This window comes from Bicyclus anynana, chromosome 20, assembly GCF_947172395.1.
Source record: "Bicyclus anynana chromosome 20, ilBicAnyn1.1, whole genome shotgun sequence".
Taxonomy (NCBI): domain Eukaryota; kingdom Metazoa; phylum Arthropoda; class Insecta; order Lepidoptera; family Nymphalidae; genus Bicyclus; species Bicyclus anynana.
This window is the reverse complement of record NC_069102.1, coordinates 5,929,353-5,957,038: the sequence shown is the minus strand read 5'-3', so window position 1 is coordinate 5,957,038 and position 27,686 is coordinate 5,929,353. Positions and strand designations below refer to the sequence as shown.

The 27,686-nt window shown below is 35.2% G+C and overlaps 2 protein-coding genes across 3 annotated transcripts in view; one reads left to right on the top strand and one right to left on the bottom strand.

Moving 5' to 3' along the window:
- The first annotated feature begins 459 nt into the window (after positions 1-459).
- On the top strand, positions 460-1,921 carry LOC112046741 (NADH dehydrogenase [ubiquinone] iron-sulfur protein 4, mitochondrial). Its single transcript, XM_024083507.2, has 3 exons — positions 460-617; positions 861-1,017; positions 1,432-1,921. Exons 1-3 carry the CDS (start codon positions 565-567, stop codon positions 1,786-1,788), a joined length of 567 nt encoding a protein of 188 aa, XP_023939275.1. The 5' UTR covers positions 460-564; the 3' UTR covers positions 1,789-1,921.
- Positions 1,922-2,412: 491 nt separating this feature from the next.
- The window catches only part of LOC112046731 (sodium channel protein 60E), a 260,429-nt gene continuing 235,155 nt past the window's right edge, over positions 2,413-27,686 (bottom strand). Inside the window, exons 9-30 of one of the 2 annotated variants that reach the window (XM_052887629.1) lie at positions 21,607-21,722; positions 19,956-20,143; positions 19,076-19,217; positions 17,748-17,882; positions 16,389-16,603; positions 16,131-16,301; positions 15,592-15,785; positions 15,037-15,268; positions 14,655-14,926; positions 14,333-14,577; positions 13,939-14,257; positions 13,541-13,856; positions 13,190-13,465; positions 12,818-13,114; positions 12,452-12,740; positions 12,179-12,372; positions 11,906-12,108; positions 11,551-11,820; positions 11,062-11,421; positions 10,762-10,984; positions 10,313-10,421; positions 2,413-8,263 (exon numbers count right to left, since the gene is read on the bottom strand). In XM_052887629.1, the coding sequence (XP_052743589.1) occupies positions 8,061-8,263; positions 10,313-10,421; positions 10,762-10,984; positions 11,062-11,421; positions 11,551-11,820; positions 11,906-12,108; positions 12,179-12,372; positions 12,452-12,740; positions 12,818-13,114; positions 13,190-13,465; positions 13,541-13,856; positions 13,939-14,257; positions 14,333-14,577; positions 14,655-14,926; positions 15,037-15,268; positions 15,592-15,785; positions 16,131-16,301; positions 16,389-16,603; positions 17,748-17,882; positions 19,076-19,217; positions 19,956-20,143; positions 21,607-21,722 (4,969 nt within the window). In that variant the 3' untranslated portion in view covers positions 2,413-8,060. The remainder of the gene's footprint in view (positions 8,264-10,312; positions 10,422-10,761; positions 10,985-11,061; positions 11,422-11,550; positions 11,821-11,905; positions 12,109-12,178; positions 12,373-12,451; positions 12,741-12,817; positions 13,115-13,189; positions 13,466-13,540; positions 13,857-13,938; positions 14,258-14,332; positions 14,578-14,654; positions 14,927-15,036; positions 15,269-15,591; positions 15,786-16,130; positions 16,302-16,388; positions 16,604-17,747; positions 17,883-19,075; positions 19,218-19,955; positions 20,144-21,606; positions 21,723-27,686) is intronic. The other variant, XM_052887630.1, reaches the window with a different exon arrangement.

Below are 27,686 nucleotides of genomic sequence, written 5' to 3'. Positions count from 1 at the left end.
ACTCATTGACTTAGGTTTAAATCTTGTTTAAATGCTATTTCCTGTTATTTCAAATGTTCTAAGTCTATGTTTCAAATAGTGCTAGATTGCTAAAAAAAGTGCTATTTTTTAGACATCATTAAAATTAATCAAAATTAAAATATAAAATTGTTTAATTTTGAATCAGCCAATAATTATGACTATTAAATACATCCAGTAATCTTCACTATCATCTGTCTCTACTGCTGTGTTTTCTTCTCATTGAACTAATGTGGAAGTCTTAGATAATATCATATTGGTCTAAGGTCTATGGTCTAAGGTGGAAGTGGAAGGTTGTTCACTTTACGAACTTTTTCAATTTAAATGATTACTTAAAATGGATAAAGGGGCACGTTCGGTCCAGCAATTTAAATAGCGTTTTGTTACAACGGTGACCAACGTCTTTATTGATTTGACATTTTTATCTATTTAATCTGTGGTCAACTGGTCAAGTCAAATGTCATTGTCATTGTCAATCAGATGTTCAAGTTGTTGGGTAATCGCATGAAAACATTTTTCTAAATTGAACATAAAAACAGCAAAACTATGTTACAAGCAATCGGTGCTGCGGCTAGGCTGTCCAGGACAGGCCTGTCGAGGTAAGCCTAGCTCCAATACCCGCCTAGACCAAGTTAACCTAGACCTTAGGAGTAGTGTTCCCAGAATCCACAAACTGAAGTTCATTTTAGATTTTTCGATGCGTATATTTAGAAAATCTCATAGCAGAGCTTTTCTCCTTTCTCCAGGCCTTATAAGACGACGACAATCGTTTTTTCAGGTGCCTAAATACTGAAAACATCAGCCATAGATCATATATAGAAAATCTTTTTCTTTCTTTTTAGATCACTTCCTGCTTTCTCCACATCTTCGAGATTGTCTGCAGAAGATCCTGCAAGTCGTAAGGAAGCACCGATAATTGATAATGAATCTGTGTTTGCCACACCAGAAGAAAAAAAGGAGAAAATGACTCAAGTTGTTGCCATTACTGTTCCTACTAAGGTATAATATCCTATCAAAAATATTTTTAGCATTTCCATGTGTAGGTTTATCACAGTAATGAACACCTGTGACTTTGTCTATGTTAAAGGTTTTTATTTAGATAACTCCTTTATATGAAAAATCTTAGTAAAATGAATGCAAATTTTACACTGATTTGTTGAAAAGGTAAGCCTACTGCCTTCCTAAAGGTACCGCCTCCAAATTGATCAGAAGGCAGCACATATAATTTTTTTACTTTTTAGATTAGTGAAAACATTTATGTGATTTCAAAGTCGCTTGTTTTATTTTATTAAAATTTTTCACCCTATAGTGACCCACGATAATGTGAATTAAGAGTCTAAATATGTCTAGTAAAAAGAAAATTCTAGTAAAATTGACAACTTTTATTGCAACAAATTAAAATTAAAATTTCAGGTGGACCTATCACCCATCACTGGAGTGCCCGAAGAACATGTAAAGTATCGCCGGGTTCGCATCTACCAACCGCCGAAAAATGCTATGCAGAGCGGCACCAACAACATTCAACACTGGGAAATGGAGTTTGATACTCGCCAACGTTGGGAAAACCCACTAATGGGCTGGACATCTACCGGAGATCCACTTTCCAACTTAAAAATACAGTTTAAAAACCCTGAAGAGGCCATTGAACATTGCGAAAAGAATGGATGGGTTTGGTTTTTGGATGTACCGAAAATTGAAAAGGATTTTAAACCAAAGAGTTACGGTGTCAACTTTGCATGGAACCGTCGCACTAGGGTGTCAACCAAGTAAATTGGTATGAAATCATACTTTTGTCTTGTAGATCCTATTAATTCAAATTTATTTATCTAATTTAAGTTTGAATAGCTTAAATTGATTGTTAATATTATGTATATTATTTGATGACAGTAAAAAGCATTGTGAATGTCCTCTTTCATTTTAAATGATTCAACAGAATTCCAAAAAAATATATAGAGAAACTTGTCCCAAAACACCCAAGTTGACAAGTAACATTTATTTACAGAATTTTTATTTATGCCAACTGTAGGCATAAGATGTGAACCACAACTAACAAAATTTGTAATTACTTTTTTGTAATTATACAATACTAGCGGAAGCCCTTTGACCTCAATCCAGCCCTGTCACGAAATCGCCACTCCTACTGCTCTTAACGGACGTCTACTAACTATTAAATAATGTCCTATGACGGTACACAATTGGTCTACGGTATGGTCCTGTACGGTTTTTAATATTTCGTAAAGATTGATCTTTTACTTTTTACATATTGTGATCTTACACTTATATTTTATAGTGATCTTTTACTTTTTATATGTTTAGACAAGAAGTTAGTGGTTAAGATAGATAAAAATATTTGAGGGATATTAATTACTCTGAAATTATAAATAAAAATGCAAATATTCAATATTTTTTTAATCATAGTTTTCAACATGGTTAATTTATATTTTTGTACCTCAGAAGAAAATCATATTTCGCAGGTCTCACTTAAAACATTTTATTTACATATAATACAATTTAAATTTAATAATGTATGATACACAAGTTGAACAATGCCCAACATCTTGCTTTTGTAGACTTAACTTAGACTGCAGATCACAATAATTATTTCCGACAAATAACTTCATAAAATGTATATATGTATTTTTAAATGTTAATGAATTATTAATTATTAAAAAAACATAATATATATATTAGCATTGCATATATATTAGCATTTAAAACTTTAAAATAACAATGAAATTATGTTTTCTAAACTCTTACATAGTATATGCCTGACTAACTTCGAATCATAAATTTCTTAATCATTCATGCTACATGAAATAAAGTTAACCTTAGTAACTATAGTCAAAGTCAAAATTCATTTATTTGAATTAATTAAAGTTAACAAGCACTTTTAAAGCATCAAGTTGTCATGATTTAATGGTGATAATTAAAGACAAAAACTTAAAATTAAAGTTATGAGGGTTCCAATAATAACAATCAATTACGAAAGATTTCTTTATGCACTATAAATGAAACAATGTTTCTAATAAGAATATAATATGAACATTGTTTTACCTAAACTTTCTGGTAGATTTCCACAAAAAGCTGGTTCCATAATACAGGAGTACCTTTTTTATATTACAGTACGTTTTGTATTCTTTCTTTTATTGTCTATGTTTTCTGCAGTCCATGTTATGTCTATGGTTTTATATTAATGCATTTGTCTAACTACCATTACATTTAATATAATGTACATTGATGAGTAAATTTAAAAGTAATATCTAACTCGTTTTACTAAGTAAATTATGAAAAAATTATTGCATTTCTCTCTTTTCCTACTTATTTACATAGTAATAATAATAAAACTGTATTCGTGAAACATGTCTATTCTATTAAGTTAGATACTTCGTTTTTATTTAAAATTTTAAATTTCCGGTTAAAAATCGGCTTTTTTAATTCTATATTTAAAGGGCTTTTTTAAGCAGTAGTTAGTGTAAATCTTGTAAAAGCGCGGTGGTACAAATATTAGTCATTAAAGTGTAAGAAGGGTCGAAAATCTAAAAATCGCTTGGAAATAAGTTTCGAAAATTCTAGTTTTTTTTTAATAAATCGTACTTGTTAAGACGAAGCTTCTACATAAATCGCCATTTTTTTACATTTTATGGCTGTACACCTACTACACGTAAAAGTTGAAACCATTTTCTGCTTGTTTCATGATGTGCTATGTAGCCAACCGCGTAGGTTTACATTGGTTATATTCAGTTAGTGCGTACATTAAGTAAAATAAATTTGATTTTTCGTAGCAATTACTTACTTAAATTAAAAAAAACGAAGTAAAAAAAAAATTCGAGAACCCATTTTTGTTTACTAAAATTTTATAGTGTAAGTGCTGAGAGTTTATAGTAATATTGTATAGAATAAAGTTTGTTAGTCGTTATTAAAAGTTAGGATAGGTAAAGACTTGGTCCATACTACGTTTTTTTAAATAAGTATTTACGGAAATTTACTTCAAAGAATGCCAACATAAAGGTTGGTTTATTAAAAAATATGATTTTAAGGCATTCATGTTTTTCAAGAAACCCTAATTTATGCGTATGAAGCCGGTTTTTGTTTATTTGATTATTATTTTGTTATATGTATACCTACATTTTTATTACTTTTTTTTTAAAAAAGCTGGTATATTTCAAACATTCCTTTTTATTTACGTCACAATAATTTAGCAATTGGTGATAATATTTTCAACTTCAACCTTAGATAATTGTCTATAGGCAGCATAGATCATAGTTTAAAATTTCTGCGTTTTTTTTCCTTAGTCCCAAAGACTCCAAATCTCATTTAGAGTGACGTTATATGTGCGCTCAAGATTTAATTAGAACTCAAAGTCAAATAATTATAACAATGGACGGGTATATACATATACAACATGCTAAATTATCATTACTACATGGACTTATAATTCATACCTTTTAGCCATTTAAAAGAACATTATTTATGACGGACTATGTCACACTTTCCGAGTCGTTCTTTTAGAGGCACCTCTATACCTTTTCGTACCAGGAGATCATATTTGTATTTTGACTGTGTCTACTATTACTGGCAGACCATAGATCTCCGGACTGACTAAAGAAATCAGAGACCAAATGTTACGAGTTCCTCGACTATGGGTTGTATTAACATTCATGATTTATGTTATTCTGGAGGGCAGGAATTTGTACTCAGTTCTTACAACAGTGATGGTATAAATAAGAGTGTATTTGATGACTTGAGCTCAATTGTTGGTTGGGTTGCGTAGACACCGTCACGCTGCTAGTCGTGTTAGTGATTTCGTGAAATAATATTGTGCGTGCGTATTACGTTTTGTGTCGTAATTATTGATAGTGTTTTATGTTGTAATTATTGGTCATAAATTGTTTAGTGTGGGCAAGGAGAACACTTGGGGCAGGGGAGGTGTGTGTTTATGCATTCTAAGGATCCCTTAAACCTAAACCCAAGGACACAAGTCCTGGGACTTGCTTGAGGTGTTTTCTCTACCACAAAATGATGGTACAATCACTGTCGCTGCTCCGTCACGTCATGCAGTGTGTCTGTATTTCACATATTTAGACATTTCATTTCTTTGATGACGATTCCTCTGGTGGAACAAAATTCAAAACGCCTCTTACGTCTAGTGCTACATAGTCCGCCATTTTGAATTTTAGTATCAATTGGCTTACATAAAATAAATTACTTTTATCTACTGAGCATCCCACTTTTTCCTGTATTTGTCGAATTGCCTTAATTATATGCTCAAAGCAGTACACAACCTATCAATTAACATTATTATCATAAACAACAGTGTGAACAGAGGGCGATGCTGTCCGTACATTAAAGGTTTGCGGATAACTATGTCTCTGATTCTGGATATTGAATGAAGCAATAAAAAATTCGTCACAAATCTTTGGTGACATATACCTAGTTATAGTAGCGGAGCCCGGGATACTAAATTTGCAGTTACTATAGCGTTATTGGACTCGGTTTGATTTGCTAGATCAGATGATAGAAAGAATAAATGGTGATATACATTTTTGTGGGGGGGTGGGGAAAAAAATTACAGACTTTAAAGAAAATTCTTATTACTTTGGCTTACTGAAATCATCAGAAAACATGAGCAACATTCAGGAGGTTATTTCATTCAGAATAAGTAAAAAATTAACCGCGCTCGTGGCTCGATAACAGAAATATAAGAATTTTATTTTGTAACTTTGTAACCCTCCCATTCCTTTACGTTACGCTCAAATTGCCAGATTTTCGAAATGCACGTCTTTTAGCTATCAACTCGCCTACCTGTCACACATCTGACGTGCTGATCGAGTATTTTTGAAGTTAGTTTTTTTTTGGTTGCCTTAAACGTACCTACTAATATTAAGGACTCATACTTGGAGGAGGTACTGAACAACGTGCAAGGTATACTCCTAGGAGTAACTGCAAAAATCCCGTTTTCGGCTCCCCTACTATTATAAAGTAGCGCTAATAACAATACAACAAAATGATAATTAATTTTAAGCGTTTATAAGGTTACACTGGAGACTTGGAGAGCTCTATCGTAATATACTCTATGACACAAGATCGTGCGTCTACAATTTTTGAATTTAGAATTTTGGCGCGACGGGAGTCACGTTGAATTTAAGTTGATCATGTAATTAATTAGTAATTGTTTTCGATTGATAAAAAGTTACATTGTTATAATATCTATTGCATGAGATAAAATAAAGAAGAGTATGACACGCATAACTTGTTATTAAAACTCATGTCTTATTATAAGACTCACTTCGTTCGTTTTATAAAATCTACTCGTGTTTTCCTGACTCCCATTATGCAACTGTTTCATAATCTACTATTTCTAAACGGAAAAATTGTAACACCTATTGGTCTGTGGCTGACTGACCTTATTATTAACAGAGATATCTCTAAACAATTGAACTTACAACGTATTGTATGCTAAAATTATACAAATGAACTTCTGAATTATCTTGATATATCTACTACATTAGCCTATACTGAGTATTGTCTAGTGTGAATAAAATTCTGATAACCATTACCAAAAATAAAAACTAAATTAAAATTAAGTCTGGGTCTCCCGACAAACTTTTGAATCTAAGGCTTTTTGAGTAAAAATGTGATGCAGAATAAAAATCAATTGTCTGTTTATTCCTTTAGATTTGCACCACAGATTTACAATTTACTTACTTTAATTAAAGCTACCTTGGAATACAATTACATAATAGTGATTAAGTTTTGTCATGAAAAAAAAGGAATAGGTAGGTTTGCGTTTTCAAAAATAGAAGGGGTATTATAGCTAGGAATCGGAATGAGAGTTTATTAAATAAAATAATCGGTATGTGGTATAAAGAGTAATTAGGAATAAGCTGCCTAATAGTCACGTCTGATTTAGCTCTCATAAGTAATTAAAAAAGTTAGCAAGATTATAAGCATGTTTAACTGATAATAGTGTGAAGACATGAAAGAAAAACGAGGTAAATCCCACATCTATGTCAAGTATGGACAATAATAGGCCCAACATGAATAATAGCCTAGCTTCCGTGGATCATTTTCACAATTATTGATTACTATCAAGGTAATTTTCCGTGAGTAACAACTTTTAGTAAACTCCCCTCGTCCCAACTTGACTCAATAACCAGGTTACTAAAAGTTGTTTCTAACTAAATGTTATTTTTACTGTTGCTTATAATGTCCTACAAATTGCGTGGTACATTATCTCATGCCGACGACCAGATAATTTATTACCTGGTAACCCAGTTACCTCCAGCCTCAGCTCCTACCAGAATCAAGAATTTATCGTAAATATAAAAGTTGAGCGTCTCACGGAAAATTACCTTGATAGTAATCAATTGTAAAAATGTTTCACGGATCCTGGGCTATATATACGTTTATTGTATTATATTTATTTATCTATAAATTTTGATTCATGTACCAAAACTGAAATTTATAGTACTGCGTGTATTTTGAATGTATGAAAAGCCCTTGCGTAAATTTAAGACTATAAATTTTGCGTAGCTTAATAAATCACCCCGACATTATAACAGTCGTTGGATTATATAATAACGCTATTTACAATAACAAAGTAATGTACAATGGCTCAACTCTACTCCGTACTTAAATAACTATAATAAAAACCATCTAACGAATCGGCATTCACTAATTTAAGCGTAAAGCTAAAAACGGTTTTACCTGTCGTTTAACTTGATGAGTGATTTAAGTCTATTTTGTTTAATTTTTATTGCATATGGAAGTCTCCGATAATTTTATATTTTATTTTGTTACTAAAGGAATTGATATTTTCGTTTTCATTTTTTAATATAACAATACTTATCGACGTCTAATCCTAAATTGGTTAAAATCACAATTACGACCTAACCGTTGTAATATCACTGTTACCCGTGCGTGAACACAATATTCGATCTTTAAAACTTTTGACACTCACTTTGTCTTTATGTAAGCCTGGTACTTAAATTTACTATATACTATTGGGAGTTTGGAGCCTCAGGGGGCTCTTCGATCGTAGATCAGCTGGGTTGCTCGTCACTTTCACGATGCACGAGAACTCTGACGACGGTGGGGGGTGCTGCAGGTGGGGGGCCGGTGTCAGGAGACGCCTCGGTGACGAGGATGCTGACGGCGCTGTTTGCGTGTGGGGATGGAGTGCTGGCTCTCGCGGGGGGCGTCGGTCGTCTTGCCGAATTTCTTCGGGAGGTCAGACGAAGTGAACCTGTAACACCACAATTCTTGTAATGTATATTAAAATTAATTAAAGCCCAAAATATATTCAAATGGAAATCCCTTTTTTAATTAAAGTGGTTATTTAGGAAAAAAGTATAATTTCAACAAGAACTATTTATTTGTATATTTAGTAAGTTATACTTTTAAACCCTCGGGCTAATAAAAAGGTAAAATGTTAAATAACGTTACGGGACTTTTTTGTATTCTTCTAATAAAGGTCTTAATATTACTGAGTGACTTATAGAAATAAATCTACTGTAAAACTCTGTTTTACCACTTTACTAGCACGGTCCATATAATAATAGAGAAAAGAACAGCAGAAAGGGAGAAAAATAGTAAACGAAGGCAGCACTAATAATAGAGAAAATATCAAGCTTATAATATTAATTAACCACTATATCAAAGGATACATGCATTAGTGATTAAATTTAATTTATCAAAGCAGTACTGTTCAAAGTGGCGCTTCTACAATGAACTTTGATTTAAATAAATGCTTAATAACACAATTGAATAGTTATACAATAGTGTAGAAGTATTGTGTGAGTCATCTCATTATTAATTTCATAGATTTATATATTTGCACAAATAACAGTTAGCAGGTATATAAAAGCAGTAGTCATAGGTATAATAGTTTACTATTTATTCAAAATTGAAATATTTGAAAGCAATGTACTCTTAAATAAGTTCTCAATATGTAGTATAAAAAGTTATTAGATTGGATCAAATCTCGTTTATTTGCAATAGTGTATTTGTGTGGTGCATACAGTTGCTTTTTAATTTGCGAAGATTGCCATATGTGCTTTTATTTTCTCTTGGGCTAAGTTTTCATTACTTAGTAGATAATGCTTGGTGGCTTACGTTGTTAAAGTAAAAATAAAGTTGGTCCTAATATAGCACCTTGAGGGATCCCAATTTTTTAGACTCAATAGCAGCTAGTTTTCCATTTAAAATTACTTACTGAATGCTATTTACCAAATAGTAACACTACTTATATTTCTTACTAACACAGTAAGCAGTCCAATATCTAATGAGGCACACAATCAAAGGCCTGAGAAAAATCACAGAACACAACTTTAATATAATTATTGTTATAAATAGAACCTACAACATTAATTGTTGTGATAAATATAAGTAATACATATGCGTCGGATTTTGAAAAATACGTAAAATAACATTTTATATTATCTTCCAGTATCTAATACCAAGACATCAATCACTGGTAACACTAATAACAAACACTTTAGCTACTAAGCTAATGAAAACTTAGCATTAGATAATAACAAAATCTGCTGATTTAAATTTTTTTATTTACATACTTTCCAGTGATGATCCCTTATCAACTACCATCAGTGGCGGGACAGAACAAAAATTTAATTTGAGCAAGTAGGTATATGTTTTTAGGCCCTCCAGTGGAGCATGAAAACTAATTAAAAATAAAAACATCCTTAAAGTTTAATGTTGCAGAACTAAATATAAATGAGAAAGTTATAGTGGCTAGTTAAAGAAACAGGTAGTGCGGTCGATTTTTAGCTATTCATGATAATGATTACGCGGTCCGAGGGGCTTCAACTGGAAGAACGTGACGAAAAAAGGTAATTCGAAGTTTTATTCGGCTTAGTTCACAAGTCGTTGTCCCTAAGACCACGAGGCTGTTGGCAATATCCTACGTCGCTGAAATCTTACTCTGACTACCATATTGTAACCTGTTGGCGATTTATATCTAAAAATTTGTGATGATTGTTACTAAACAATAATTTTGAGCATTTATAATTTTTAGCAGGTTTTTGCGTTTGCAATATTTTTCCTAGTATTTGAGCAATCCATACAAGAAAGTCATGTGGTAAAACTGTTTCTGAGTATGGCGAGACTGGCTAATATAAATAAAATCATTTTTGTATTAAGTACGGAATATAAACGGGTTAACAAGCTATCATAAAAAGGTATACAATTTGGTAGCAGGTGTTTCATGAAAATTTGTAGAAAGCTCATGAATATCTAATAGAAGAAGGACACAAAAAGCAAAACATTACATATGAACCTGCTCGTTTCGGGCCGACGTCTTCGTCTACTGCGTCCTGATGCCTCAAAAACAGTGGCAAGCCGTACGCGGACCTTCTACGCGGTGGAGCCGTCTCTGATCCACTCGGCTGTAGAAGTTGAAATGAATGGATGTTCATAACCAAAGCAGAAAAGTAGATGAATTCGAAAATGACTTGAGTATACCTGTCTGTATGTCAATGAGTGCAGTAAAATAGTCTATTAGCGCTATAACTGAGATCAACTAACAATTACTTAAAGTTAAACCAGCTGAAAATTAAATAGCCATAAATGGGACGATTTATAATTATAGGAACAAATTATTTTATTAAGTTGACAAATTGTATGAACAAATTAAAAAAAAACTTCGATGATTGCGATCTACAGCATCAACAAACACCTACTACTGATATAGCCGTGTAATATGTTTTTTGTTGTATTACGAATTACCTGATCACTTGGTGCAGTTCCCGGTAATAACAAAAGGGGAAGATTAAGCCAAGCTCCTCCTATATCACTTAAGTCGGAAGCGTCAGACGCTCTTGAAGACTTTCTGCTGGACGCGTGAGACCCCCTTCGCACATGAAGCAACGCACTTAGTTTTCCGCCCCAACCGTGTCCTGGAGACCATTTAGTACTTTCTTCTTCTTGTGATGGACTACGATTTTTTCTCCTAATCGAAAGGTAAGAAATATTGATTACATATCACCTATAATTTTTTAAATTATGTTGATGTAAAATTAATCTTACTTGATATATTCTCTCCACGATCTTTGTATTGTACGTGCAGCTTTATCTTCTCTCTTCCAAATCCTTGTTGAAGAGACGATCTCTAACTCCTTTCTCGTAGGAAACTGCTTCTTAAATTTAATATCCATTTGGTCTTGGAGTTGCCTGAATGTGTCGGTTTCCTCCACGTGACCTAGTACATGCTTAACAAGTGCATGTAAAATGTCTAAACAATGGATTTTATTGCCTCTCGCAATAGGCAAGTTAAAGCTGACAAGTGCTACAGTATTTGGCTTTGATATGCCTAGCGGGGGATCTAAAGAAGCTATAAAATCTGATAGTTGAGCAAAACTTATAAATTGAGTAGCATGTGGGTCATACCTGAAAAATGAAATTTTAAAATATTAAATAACAATAACTAATTAATCTAGCTGATTGATTTTTCTTTTGTCTTTGATACTTTGATATAAATTGATACTATTAGTATGAATAATGAATGAAATAACTTACTTTGACCACCGAATGTAGAACATTTCTAGATCATCTTCTACAATACCAATCTCTTCCTCTTGGTGAGCTTGATTGAAATTCTCGAGGATGATAGCAATGTACATATTGATAACGATCATATAACTAATTATTATAAAAGAAGTAAAATATGTTATTGCTAATAATGGACTCCCACAATTTCCATTAGACCCATGATCGCCCAACTCGCATTTAGGAGGCTGAATCATTAAAGATTCTAGAACATCATTCCAACCAGCTGATGTCATAAGGCTGAAAAAGCAATTATTTTTTGTGTGTAATTAAGTCATAGTTTAACAGTTTATGTATTTATTTTCGTATTTGAAAAGGCACTTACCGAAAAAGTAGTTGCATACTCCTACCAAAAGTTTGAAAATTGACAATGTCGTCTAGAGCGCCCTGCTCCTTAACGTGACCAAATACGGACATGCCGATGATCGCGTAGATAAAGGTAATCAGGGCTAGCAAGGCACCGATGTTGAACAGAGCTGGCAAGGACACCACCAACGCAAACAACAGTTTTCTTATGCCTTTAGCGGCCTAGAAGACAAAAATATAGTCAATATTACTGAAGGACTGGTTATAAGAAAAAAAAGGTTATAATACTTACTTTAATCAGTCTTAAAATTCTCCCTATGCGAAAAACTCTGACCACTCTTAAAAGTGTAGGGGATATTGGTAAATCTATCATAATATCCTCCATTAGGATGCCTAAAATCGAAGCTAAAACTAGCAAAAAATCAAAAACGTTCCATGGAACTGTAAAATAATGATACCGTAGACCGACTATCTTAACTATAGCCTCTGAAAGAAAACATATGTAAAATATATTATTGTTTTCATAAGACATTAAATTACTGATGTCAACTGTTGATGGACTTACCTAAGCCAAAAACCGTTGTAAAAAACGCGTTACTGACTTCTAATACGAAGAAAACTGAATGAGGTTGGTCATAATGCTCTATACCCATTGTAAGCATATTCAGAAATATTAGAACAAATATAGCTATTTCGAATCTTCGAGAATTAGATAAATCGTAAAACATTGCTAGAAATTGATTTCTTGGCCTCTTTATTACTTTCTGGGGCTTTTTTCTACCTAATTTTTTCATAGCAGTGTAATAATGCTTTTGGCTTTCTGTTAAAAACATTTCTAGCACACCACCTTCATACTGTAATGTAAAACACAATTATTAATGAATCATATTGTTGTAACCATTGAAGTTCTTAGATAATTGTAATTACTTACCTTTTTCTTGAGCATATTAAAATTATCTATAATTACTCCTATAAATAGATTTAATGTGAAGAATGATCCGCATACTATAAAAATAACGAAATATATGTATGCGTAAAGATTGGCTTCCCTCGATGGCTGTAAATCAACTCCACGCGCATCCACAGCATCAGCCATTACTTCCATCCATCCTTCAAATGTGGCTACTTGAAATAGAGCTAAATAGGCTATTCCAACGTGGTCAAAGGAAATTTTCGAGTTGATCCACGTAAAATTATTATAGTAGCACTCCCATTTATCATTAACTACCTGGAATTTGAAGAAAATACGTAAAGTTTTCTAATGAAGTGTTTTTAAAGCTAAAGTAATTATGACTAATCCTACCTCTAGTGGTAATAATTCACCTTCCGCATCCACGCATTTGAAAAATTTCCCTCCAAAAAACTGCACTCCCATAATAGAAAATATTAACCAAAAAACTAAACATACTAATAAAACGTTAAATATACTAGGTATTGCATACATCAATGCATTCACTACTATCCGCATTCCTTGCCACCGGGAAATTGCTCTTAGAGGCCTAAGTGCCCGTAAAGTCCTTAACGATCTTAACACTTTTAAATTTTCATTTTCTTCTATCAACAAACTAAATACTGACACCTGAAAATAATTTGATTTATTTAATTTTAAAGTGCTAATAAAAGTCATTTATAGATTAGTAAAAATTGTACTTACAAAAACTATAGTAAAATCTAGTAATGTCCAAAAACTCGTAAAATATCTGTAGAAGCCCAATGCTATCCACTTAAAAAACATTTCTATAACAAAGATCATGCAAAAACTTAGATTTGTCCAATAAAGTATTTTCTTTAGTGGTATATTTTTTTCTAGATGTATATCTTCAAAACATAATGTGATACTCGATGCGAAGATCAAAACTAACACAAACCACTCAAATGCGGGTGTATCAACATAACGAAGAATATAAGTACGTATTAGCATCCATCTCTGACCTAATTTAGTCTGAATACAAGCATCCCAACATGAACATCTGAAAAGAAAAAAAAAGTTTAAAAACAATGTAGTTTTATTGTACATATTGTTACAATTGGGTAAGTGGTATTTATACATACTGTTTGTAACATTGCTTAGGGAAACAATTTTCAGGATCTTTTGGCTCTTTATTTTTTCCGAAACCTGGAAATTTTCCCATTGGGTCAATGTATTGGCCTTTAGAATTTTTTCTCCCACCAACGGTAATTTCATCTACATAAGAGACTAGTGTTTGCCATGGATGCTTCATGTCCTCGTCATCAGGTCGCTTCACCATTTCTCTGCTAAGGTTTTTTTGCATATCTACTCCTCCTATACTTACTCCTAGTACCTGGCGTCTAAATTTTTCTGGTGTCGTTTTACTGGATATTTGTGCCATCTCATACTGTTCAAATTCATCTGGAAAAGTTTATATATTTCAGTTGAATTTTTTTTAACAAATAACATTAACAAGATTCTAAATTAAAAATTTACCTCTAGAGTCAGAAGGTTGCGTATGATATCCCGATGACATTTGGTTTAATAGTTTTTGAACTGCAATTTGGTCAGTAGACGTGCTTTCGTCCAGATTTTCTTTAGAATCTTCTCGAATGCTAGTGATCTTATGTTCTGCTGCTAAATCTCGTACATCTTTTAGTGTTTCCTGACTGCCATGGTTAAAGTTATTCCCTGCTTGGTAGAGATGTGGATAACCAAAGTCGGAACCTACTGATATTGGCCTAAAAATTTCAAGTTTCGATGGATCATTAGTGTTAAAAGTTTTCATCATGCTAAGTGATCTTTGTTTTATTTATACCTGTTTAACGCCTCTTGGTAACTGTGGCTATAAATATTATCGTGTGGAAACAATATAGTTTCTTGGACCGAAGTGGAGTATCTCTGTTCAGCTGGAATTGGCAATTTATTGTCCTTCATAGCGCGGTGTTGTATCATGAATTCGTTAACTAATTCTTCTAATTTAGATTTTTTTTCAGTCTCTTTACTTTTAGATATAAGGAAACCTTTTTTTCTTACTATTGAACGTATTCTATCAAAACTTTTAGCTAATTTTGAATCTTCTCCTACTTCCTGAAAATTAATTTGTATAATTGGTTTTCGTTTGAATAATATGAATATTGAATTACAATATGTAGGTTCTTCTTAGTAAACTGTCGGTAAAAATCGGTAGAAATAATTACCTCCTTTTTATTTTTTAATTCTTCACTGTTAAAGCTATTAAGCAACAAGGCAAGGAAGAGGTTGAGCACCATGAAGTTTCCCATGACGAGTGCAGGAAGGAAAATGAAGAAACAACTTTCCGCGCCAGTCGCTTGCTCTGCGCGCATGCAGTCCCAAAGTGGCTCGATCCATTCTCCACAAAGTATGCGAAATATCATCATGAACGAGTGAAAAAAATCGTTGAAGTTCCACCTTAGTTAAAAACGATCATTGTAAATAAAATTATTAGCACTATTATTGACAAAGTTAATAAAATTATTAACACAGCACCAGAAAATCATTTACAAGGAAATGTCTATAGTACGTATAGTACGTAAGATAAAAATAAAATACGTAAACAACTTGACCGTTTTGAAGTTACATGGTAATGGTAAGCAATCATGTTGTCTATTTAAACAATTGATATTGTAACGTCATATGAGAGATCCTATATCTTTAAACACTTGTCAAATAGTTAAATTATTGTAATATATAGAAAATGTATCAGTAAAATACTAGTTACAAATTATGAATACCTGGGCACGGGGTCCGGATCAAACTTATCGTGCGTGTATGATTTCGAGAACAACTGCATTCCGATAACAGCAAATATGTATATAACTATAACTAACACGAACGTCAAATTACCGAGAGCACCTATAGTAGATATTATAATACTCAACAAAACTTTCATCGTAGTCCAAGATTGTGCTAATTTCAATACTCGTAACTGGAAAAAATATAATTTATTTGATTAGGTACTTAGATGGATAAATACGAATCAAATCCATTTTAGCCTACTATGTACATATGTATAATATATGTTATATGTATAATATGTATGTATAGTACTTTTTGATATTGTATTTAAAGAGTTTATTTAGAGTTATCTGGCGCAGTTTCAAATTGTGTCTTTTCCAAAGTTATGTCTATGAACGATTTGTAACGATATTGTCGTTAAGTAATAAAAAGAGTAGTAAGAGATTTAAATTTTATTTCATTAAATTATACCAAAATCTAAATATTCCTCGTAAGGAGAAATGAAATTAAAAAAATATGCTAACACATAACTTACCAATCTAAGGCCTCTTAACACTGACAGGCCATCTACAAGCTCAAATATGAGATCCAAGAGACTAGCTGAAACAATAATCAAATCGAATATGTTCCATCCACAGGCGAAGTAATCTTTACTCATTGCCATCACTTTCATTATACATTCTAGCGTAAATATTGATGTGAAAACCTGTAGTACAAAAGATAATTCACAATTTAATATGATATCATCAATTTAAACAATAGCCGTACTGAGATAGGCGGACAAATTAATTACCTTATTTCCTATATCTAAAGCTTGTCTAACATTTTCACTCATTCCATGATGCTCAAGGGCCAAAAATAGTGTATTGAGAACTATACATGTAGTTATAAACAGTTCGAACAGAGGGTCCTTGACGATTCCATACAGACAGTTCTGAAACTGCAACCATCCTTCATAGTCTATGCAACAAGTAACGCAGCATTCGCAGTTTCTGTCCACAAGTTCATCTGTGATCAAAGTAAGGAAGTCAATAAAACGCAACATGTGAACATGATATATATAAAGCGACAACACACACGCAGACATTTATGTAACGAAATCCAGAGAAAGATTAAAAACTGAAGAAAACATAGCAGAAGGGCTGAAGCACAGAAAAGCTTTTTAACATAATAAGAATATTGATGCGAAGCTTCCCATTGCGAAATAATATTGGTGTGTTAAATTTTTCAATACATTTGCTTGCAAAGTGGCATTTACGTCACCGTATTCAAAACATAAAAGTATTTACAGTCTTAATATACCAGTTTCTATAATAATCAACCTGTTGGCAGAAGATGATTTTGGTAGCAATATTTTTTATCAAACTTATCCACAACTGGCAGGATGCTCGATTATAGAAACCAGCTAATAGGCGGCTTATGGCAAATTGTGAAGCAGTTAATGCGTGATTTCAATAATTATTGCGAACTTTGGTCATGAATAATGTACATCGATACGTGAGTGTACTTCTAAGTATTTTTAAATTGTTTGGATGAATAATGTGTGCTTAGTTAATATTAGGTGATAATTGTGTTTTCTAATGTGTGCCCATCTGTTGCATCTGAAAATATGAATTGGTTGGACCTTGGTGCCAAGGTGCTGATTTAAATTATCGAGTTTATGTATACTGTTTACAAATGTATTGAAAAACGTAGTATAATACACGTGTGCATTGATATTTTCATCTATGGGTGCAATTTAAAACCTTTGAAAAGGTTTGCACCTCGATATAAAAATTAACATTGCAAACTTGTATCATGATTTAACAATGGAATTGCAACATGCTTTGAAAGCGGAAAATTGGGTCTGAAGAGAAAATCGCAGGAAATACACGATAGCAAATTTTGAATCACCAATGCGTTATCCGTTTCAAGTGGAAAATTTAATAATCACAATTTTCAAAATCCCATTCGAATCGCATAAAAGTTTAATCGTTGGGAAAGTTTAATTATTGTTACGGAGCATCCCGAAACAAGACTTGAATGCGATTCTTAAGACGATACAGTCGATATTAGGTCAACCAATAGCATCGAATCACCCTGCAGTCTTCCCAAAAGGAACAGGGGTGGACTGGGAGCGTTGAAGAAGCGTTGGCGTCTGTGTTTTACTAACCTGCGAAGTAAGTGCAATTTTGCTCGTAATTGCCCATATGAGATTTGTGCGTGGCTGCCAATAAACTGAGCTCATTAATTTTCGTCGTCTCCGCTTGGGGGAGCTCGGGCGCGCGCTTGTATGGCCAGTCCGCCCCTGACGATATTAATGAGGGTAGAAGCGAAATTGCAACAGTGTTGTATAAAGTGTCCAATGAGGTGTATGTAGCCCCATCGAGACGTGAAGCTAATGGTGAATATTACCAGCCACTAGGCAATCATTAATTCGTTTCTATAGCGCCAATAAATCTAGCTATAAATTTGTGGGCATAGTTTTGCTTTTTAAATTATTGCAAGAAGTTAAACAATATTTTCGTAGAAAACAGCGAATATTTCATAAAACAATGTTATACCGGTTCTTCGATAGTAGATGTACCGGTTGTGCCCTTTTCAATATCTGTTGAATGTTACCATGAAATATTCGTTTTTGTGTCTAAATTAGTATTGCACGAAAGTCTATTAAAACAGTAAAAATGGCTGTAAGTATTGCATTGACTATTGGTTAGCAAATAAATACTACATTGATATTTAAAACTTTAGTAGCTTGTGTATGTTTTACATTAAAAGTTAAATTATTAGAATTGTTTTTCTAAGAATAACCTCTCAGCCAAGCTACCAAAGATACCGTTTGATCGTGGATTTTTGCAGGTGCAATATACATTTCAGTCCACATTCAAACGGTCAGATAGTTTTTAATAAATAGGAAGACTAAAAAAAATCTTACACAGTGCTTCTGATATCCAAAGAAACTATCATCTGATTGCAGATGCAAATTGAAATAGAGTGACTAATTAGATTTTGATCAATGAGTACGAAAATGTTAGTAAAAGTATTGAAACTAGTTGATTATAAATTGAAGTATCAAAAACTATAGGTATAAATCATTACTATTAATAGGAGAAGTTCATTTGCAAAAAATGCAAGCGTTTCAAGTCTGTAGAGTTTTATAGAGTTGATCTTGTGTTTAATTGTAAAAGTAGAAAAAAATAGTAAGTAGCATGCAGTCGAGTAGCCACAAATCATTGTGTTTACATTCAATTTGAAGTCTATTCTACTTATGAAGAGGGCAAGGTAACATAAAACTTTAGTTCTCATAAGAATACTCAAAGCATACATTCTGTTATTGGCTGCAACTTGTTGATACTTGACTTGTGCTTTCCAGTGTTGAAGCAGTGTTCAAGTGGAATTATAATGCTACCAAATTTAAAACAGATTCCTTTTTTATTATAACTTTTGATAGCATTATACCATAGAGTTAAAGCTGTGCAAATATTATAATTTTAGTTTTACCTAGAACCACAATCTGATTAAGGTAGTCGGGGTTTAGCGGGTATTTTTCTTCGACGCTGCCTTTCTCGCTTTTTTTCGTCTGTTCCACTTGTATTTCTGTTTTAGAACCATTCTTAAGTTTCGTTTCTGGTTTTTTTGTTTCCTGTAAAAAGTTAAATACTACTTTAATACATTATAAATTTAAAAATTCCTAGATACCAAACCGTATCACAAATCTAGTCCGTTGATGTTCATTACGAACTTTACTATTTTCGTATCTGTCGATTAAGTTTAAATCATATGAACATGATTTAAACTTAATCGACAGATCCGAAAATAGTAAAGTTCTTTTTCAAGTAAGAAATTATGATAAAGATAGATAGATCCACGGTTGGGCAGTATTTGAACTGCCATACTTATAATTTTATAAAATACTAAATTGAAAGGTAAATACGTATTTAGGTAGACGTCGACCAGCGACGAATCCCGGTCGTTGATGTGGTCACTGAGCTGACTGATAAAGTATGGGAGAATGCTCACTTGTTTAATAGGTAGTGTAGTGGAGCAGATGCCACCGGTGCGGATGTGGCGCTTGGTCGTCGGAGGTGTGTTCGCCCTCGTCGTGGTCGTCCACGACCCCGGAGTCGTCCAGCGACGACTCCCGGTTGTTGCTGTGGTCACTGAGCTGCCTGATAAAGTATGGACAAATGCTCACTTGTTTAATAGGTAGTGTAGTAGGCGGATGTAGGAGCAGATGCCGCCGGTGCGGATGCGGCGCTTGGTCGTCGGAAGTGTGTTCGCCCTCGTCGTGGTCGTCCACGACCCCGGAGTCATCCAGCATCGACTTCCGGTTGTTGCTGTGGTCACTGAGCTGACTGATAAAGTATGGTCGAATGCTCACTTGTTTAATAGGTAGTGTAGTAGGCGGATGTGGGAGCAGATGCCGCCGGTGCGGATGCGGCGCTTGGTCGTCGGAGGTGTGTTCGCCCTCGTCGTGGTCGTCCACGACCCCGGAGTCGTCCAACGACGACTCCCGGTTGTTGCTGTGGTCACTGAGCTGTCTGCCAGCGATGCTTAAGGCACCTCGACCTGGAATATTGAAAATTTTGGTTTACCATTTTATGAAGGCTGAATATTTGTTAGCCGTACTTTAAGTAAGTGATATACAAATACTTGGCGAATTATTATGAAGGCGCGACTTTGGAAGTTATCAGGTTTCAGACTAAGCGAGTCTATTTTTATATTTTACTCACCATACTATGAGAACAGCACTTCTGATTTTTTGATCCTAATCCTTGATGAAAAAATCCTAATGATATCCGGTGTCAGTAACCGACTTCAAAAAAAAAATGAAACTAGTATGTAAATGGGCGAGCGCAGAAGCATCGCCTGATGTGACCCGAAGGCTGAAAGAAAGATAGAGGACGGAACGGCTCTCTAAGGGCGTCTCCTATGAGACTCGGACCTCGGCTTAGAGGGCCATTCTGGAGGAGGTAACCGTGACCTGAGTGAATCAGTCCGGACGCCCCCAAGATCGTGAGTTAGAAAACCCACGTCCGGGTTACGTTAGATATCGGGGACCTCGTCTTCGCCGGCGAAGTCGCTGTGTAGCTTGTGATTGTGTTGCCTGGGAAGCATTGTCGGTTGTTATGTCATCGTCTGGATCGTAAAGGACGTTCTTGGGACGCCTCTGCTTGCAGTTAGCGTTTAGGTTGGGAGTGTAATTGCAGGCCTCAACCACTAGTTGGTTGGGATGAATGGCAGCTCTGTCAAAATAGTTTTGAGAGAGCTGTTTCATGTACTTCGCTATTGTCGGTAATTCTAGATCTCTATGGAGGTCATTATTGCGTAAGAACCACGGCGCGCCCGTGATTTGACGCAGAAAACGATTCTGTAGGGTTTGAAGCGGCCTAAGGGTCGCTTTGGGACGGTGGGCAAACACTACACTAGCGTAGGTTAAGATCGGACGGATCGTAGTTTTATAAAGCGTTAGCTTTGAGCGGAGGGACAATTTACTTTTCTTATTTATCATAGCGCAAAGGCGGTGCATTATGTATGCGGCCTTTTTTTTCGCTTTGTTAACGTGCATGGAGAAACTCATGCGGTTATCGGCATAGTCTTCAATGAATATGCGGTATAAGACCAATAGACAGGCAACGTTGCAACGGCAACAACGTCTGTGTTGTAAACTTTGTAGTTTCCTCAGTCTTAACGGTTCATCACCAACGAGTACCTACAGTAGATACATCATGAGGAATCTTGTCCTTAGTAATGTATTTAACCACTTATCTTTGCGACAAATCTTTGAGAAACACCTTTAAAGATCAAAAATCAAAAAGATCAAATCAATCAGATTTAAGTGTTGTTAGCGAAGGGTTGTCTTGAAGCTGAATTGTTGATATTGATTGAAAACATCGGGTACAAAATTAAAAAGAAAATTCTCGTATAATCTTAGTTTAACATCTGATAGTTCCATTAACTATTAGCATAAAAGATGCTTAGGGTTGAGGGCTGCTAGGGTTGAGAAAGAGAAAGTCTCTCGTATTAATTACCTAGTGCGTTGTCCGGGTGCAACGTGTGAGGCGGGGGCGGCGGGGGTGGGGGCGCAGGCAGCGGCGGCGGAGATCCGCTCGGGGTCACTGACCTCGACCGCGACCTGGACCGGGATCTGGAATAGATGTCAATCGTATGAGAAATGTTGATGGAAATTTTCCTATTAGGTAGGTATCTGCGTAATATGTCAATGTAAATTGATTATTTTAACGGTACGTCATCACTATCGAACACTATGTTTGTGTGCTACAGAGCAAGGAGCGACGAAGCAATAAAAATGACTATCGACTAAATAAATCATATGATAATTTTACCTAACCGGGTTTACCAAATAAAGTTATTAAGGAGTAATAAAAAGATTAGTCCTAAACGGTTCGTGTTAACTTAACTTGTCTCGTTCGATCGAATTTGGCTGACACTCTGTCGCGTTAAGGGTTGTTAAGGCTTGAAGATATTTATAAAATAATGTAGTTTTTAAAGTAATATTGCAATTGATTGCAGTGAATATTACTTACAAAATGTAATATCAAATCTTACATTAATTTTCAGAAGGACGAAGTCGAGGGCGTTCGCTAGTGCAATGATGATATTTATGCTTTATATTTACGATATACTAATATTATAAATGTGAAAGAAAGTATGTCTATCTGTTAAAGTCACTGATAAATGGCTGAGCCAATTAAGATGAATTTTGGTAATAGTGAATGGGACTTGGACTGAAACATAGGTTACTTTTTGACCCTAAAATAAAAATAGAGGGGGGTGAAATAGGGGTTCAAATTGAAAGTTTGTATGGAAAGTTGCAGTTATAAGAATTTATACATAAATCATGAAAAAATACGAAATGTAATGTGATTCAAGAATTTTTAAATTTGAAATTTGAATTGAATTTTGAATTTGAATTGAATAGATACATTGACTATCGTTAAAATGTGAAATTTCATGGTAAATACCCCATTTATTTACCAATAAATTTTACATTTTAACGAAAACTTACACTATTTTTGCAGACGAAGTTGCGGGCGTCCATTAGTAAGTATAAAATTGTGTTCAAGTAGGGTTATGATATTACGTAAAGTGAGTGCACTGCACCTAAAGTGTTTTTCAGATAACATGGGTACGGTGACAGTTGCCTTATGACGTTCATAATACGTACTATTATCGTTAATCGCGGCAAACTTTCAAGAGTGAAACGAACTGGCACCGTAGCCATGCTATCTGTCAAACACTATACAATCACTAAAGTTCCTTGTAAACGACGAAGCTTCAAACGTTGGCCGCGTCTCACACGACCTCCTTGTTGGTTCCTCACCAGTTATTTTGTATACAAACCACGGCTCGCTCGCTATGCTAAATTGTCGACACTGTAAACACCATTATCATGCAAATTTCCTTCGTGTTGACTCCCTGCTCGTAGAATTAGGTCAGTCGGGTGGTTAGTTCAAATTCATAACTGTCACGTGAGACCGGAATAAGGACATTTCGTTTTGTAAAACAAATAGCATGATATTATAGAACAAGACCCTGCCCCATAGCCAAGTGGCACATCGATTCTCTTTCTATGAACGTTAACGCTTCGAAAACTAGAAAGATGAATGGGAATGACATTTTCTATAGACAGATCACGTGATCAAGATCTGTCATTCCCATACATTTTTCTAGTTAGCGATCGTAGAAAGAGAATCGACGTGCTACTTGGCTAGGGGGACTGGAGTACTGGCAGTCGAAGAACTTGACAGATGTCTGGCTCATCATCATGGCATCTGATGTGTCGCATACAAAATGTATGAAACCAATTCTGTTCTGATGCGTCACAACAAGACAGACAAATATAATTCCGCCTTTAACCGTTTTTTTTAATATTATAATTTATTTGCCAGAATGTGCCAGAATGTGGTTTTGATCTTAAAATTATTGTATTAGGGGCATGCACCTCATTTACGATTATGAGCATTTTAAGAAGTTAAATATGTGTGAAGTTCATTGAGCCAGCGTGGTGGACTATTAGCCTAACCCCTCTCATTCTGAGAGGAGACTTGTGTTCAACAATGGAGTGGAGTTAGACCAATAGTCCACCATGCTGGCCCAAGGCGGATTAGAAAATTCTCTGGTATGGAGGGTTCCTCACGATGTTTTTCCTTCACCGTTTGAGACACGTGATATTTAATTTCTTAAAATGCAACTGAAAAGTTGGAGATGCATGCCCCGGATAGGATTCGAACATACACCCTCCGGAATCGGAGGCAGAGGTCATATCCACTGAGCTAACACGGCTCTGCTTATTACTTCCTCACAAATAATCCGGCCGTTAGTTTGTCGTCTCTAAATAGTAGAAGCGTATGACTGCGTGGTATACAAAACACATTTCAGAGTCTAGACATTAAACTATTAAGTATAGTATGCATTTTTAATAATTTTTAATTTGGTGCATAAATGGATTTTTGGCGAATAAATGTCTTTTTGAATGGGCGCATAAATGGCTACTTAACGCAACCCAGCATTGTAAATGTTTATGTACAGCAGTAACGATCAGATATCAAGCGCCCCGCGGCTACACAATTTACCTTTTACGCAAGGAGGCTTTATATTTATTTGATACATAAAATAAACGCCCTATTTTATACTAGCGACACGCCCCGACTTCGCGAGGGTGCTATGTAGATATTAGACTATACTACAGAATATCTTTGAAATTATTGAGAAGCCGTGATAGCCCAGTGGCCCTGTGCCGAATTCGGTCCGGGGCATGCATCTCCAACTTTGGGGATGACACTCCCATGATATGCGGGCGACGGGGGAAAGGACTGCGTGGGTGTGAAGTCGTGCGCGCGGGGCATCGCTACCCGCCTCCCGGCCCGCGCGGACCATCCAGAATGTTACGAACGAATTTGCCAAGCTATAGCTTTAAGCTTTGTAATAAGTCGTAAAATACTGATATACCGCACTATACCTAATTTTTACAGCTTTTATATTTTTAGAATATCACATCACACTAATATTATAAAGGCGAAAGTTTGTGTGCAAGTGTGTAAGTATGTTTGTTCCTATTTTACACTGCGGCTATTGAAGCGATTTGGCTGAAATTTGGAATGGAATTAGATTTTACTCTTGAGTAACACATAGGCTACTTTTCATCCCGGAAAAATCCATGGTTCCTGCGGGATTTGCGAAAAACTGAATACCACGCGGACGAAGTCGCGGGCGTCCGCTAGTATAATATAAAGGGAATATCTAAGTAATGGTTTAACTCCGTCGCCTACGTCACAGTACAGTGTTCTATTATCGTGCGGATATTATTGGATTTTAAAATATCACGGCCACTATTAAAGTAATCCATATTTGAACGTCACGCCGCTAGGAGCCAATATTGACAGCTTGTAAGCCATCATATTTAAGGTCAGTAAAGGTCAACGATCGATATGGCTTAACTCCCATTATTACAGAAGGCTTTGTGGGCATTTATCGGAAACATTGTTAAAATTTTGATTGTAACATGAGAGTTCAGAAATTGGACTGATAGAATTAGTTTTTCTTTTTTTATTCTTTACAAGTTAGCCCTTGACTACAATCTCACTCGATGGTAAGTGATGATGCAATCTAAGATGGAATCGGGCTAACTTGCTAGTAGCAGGATGAAAATCCGCACTCATTTCGGTTTCTACACGACATCATATCGGAACGCTAACTCGCTTGGCGGTACGTCTTTGTCGGTAGGGTGGTAACTGGCCACGGCCGAAACCTCCCACCAGACCTGGACCAATTAAGAAAAACTCAATCGAACCCAGGACCTCCGTCTTGTAAATCCACCGCGCAAACCACTGCGCCACGGAGGCTGTCCATTTCCGTTTTTAAGTTTCTAGGTAAGTAGGTATAACGTACGAGTATCTACCTATATCAATACATACAAATGTAAATCGAAGCGTCTGTCTGTGTTTTCTCAGGTGCTTTTAATAGGTATGTGCTTACACGATACTGAGACGCATCGTGTAAGCACATACCTATAAAAAGGTAACACAGAAATGACGGAGGTCCTGGGTTCGATCCCCGGTTAGCCCGAATGAGGTTTTCTTAATTGGTCCAGGTCTAGTTGGTGGGAGGCTTCGGCCGTGGCTAGTTACCACCCTACCGACAAAGACGTACCGCCAAGCGATTTAGCGTTCCGGTACGATGTCGTGTAGAAACCGAAAGGAGTGTGGACTTTCATCCTCCTCCTAACAAGTTAGCCCGCTTCCATCTTAGATTACATCATTACTTACCATCAGGTGAGATTGTAGTCAAGGGCTAACTTGTAAAGAATAAAAAAAAAAAAACAGAAAGTACCTTATTAATGTGGTGGGTGTCCTTGTTTTTTGTCGCAAATGGATTCAATGTTAGGAGTAATTTTGGACAATTTTAACCTTAATTCTGACTCAGTATCAGTTATCAAGCCACCATTACGTAAATTTTGTTGCGAACGCCCTGTCGGCAAATGGCGAACCCCTAGGGGTTCGCGTACCCCACTTTGAGAAACTCTGCCTTAGAATACAGAATAAGTTCAGAACGGTTACGATTTTAGAAACTTTGCGATCATAATGGAAAAATACAGTAGAGTAGAAAATAAAATATAAATATTCCATTACGTTTTACATTCACTATAGTATATTTTAAGTGCCACGGATAGAGCAGATCGTTTATTTCAGCCGACTCGAAATTGAAGTTGCAAGCTAAATCTCCACCCGAACTTAAATCAGAGCTGAATTACTTTGAGAAGGAACGGCAAACGGTAACTGTTCCCATAAAGATTATCATCTTTACGACCTATTTCCTTATTCATCTATATTCAGATATATTTAGTTCTGCGATCTATGGTATAAATATTCATCTTTTCTGTTTGTATATATGCATATGAAAAAAAATATAAGGCACGTGAATATGACCTCTGCCTTTGATTCGTATTCGTGTGCATTTTAAGAAATTAAATATCACATGTCTCAAACAGTAAAGGAAAAACATGGTGAGGAAACTTGACCTGAGAATTTTCATGATTGTCTACGTGTGAAGTCTGCTAATCCGCATTTGGCCAGCGTAGTTAGGGATTATTGACCAAAGCCCTCTTATACTGAGAGGAGACTCGTGCTCAACAGTGACCTGAATATGGATTTTTTAGCGATGATGATGATATGAAAAAGATAATACGCAAGTTCCAAGCTGTCATTTAATTTAAGCGATTTTTCTACTCGACGCTTTACTATTTGTAGCACTATTATGTAACGATGTTTTTTGCTTAGAAATATAATACTTGCACTTGCGAGTTTCGAATTTATTTTTACATTTCTCTTTCTATACGAATCCAAAACTCGCACGTGCTCGCATTAGCGAGTTATATGTGCTACAATCTTTCCGTTTTAACTGTTTTTGACGACCTCCGTGGCGCAGTGATGTGCGCGATGGATTTACAAGACTGAGGTCCTGGGTTCGATCTCCGGCTGGGCCGATTGAGGTTTTCTTAATTGGTCCAGGTCAGCCGTGGCTAGTTACCAACATACCGGCAAAGACGTACCGTCAAGCGATTTAGACACCGAAAGGGGTGTGGATTTTCATCCTTCTCTTAACTATAGGTAGCCCGCTTCCATCTTAGATTGCATCATCACTTAGGTGAGTTTGTGGTCAAGGGCTAACTTGTAAAGAATAAAAAGAAAACTGTATACTTTTATCAAATCGAATGTTAAATCGGCCCTAATTTATTTTCTTCAATACGATCATTATAGCACTAAAAGTAATGCAAGCTACTTTTTTTGTACTAACTCATACTCGTAATAATGGATTGTGGACAGAAAGTGATAAAAAACTGAAATAAAACAAAATAAATATTAAGGAAAACAACCTAACACTAGCTTTGTCCAAGACGTATGATGACACTTGAAATGCCCTCGTACATTTCAAATATTCAAGAAAATATTTCGAGCAGCACTAAGCCACATTCTCAAGATGTCCTCGACTGTAGTTGAGAGAACTCTTATCAAACACAGCTTCCGTATATTTGTGTCTGCAAACATTAAGAAAAGTGATTCGACTTCGATGAATTGACTTAAAATTTTTA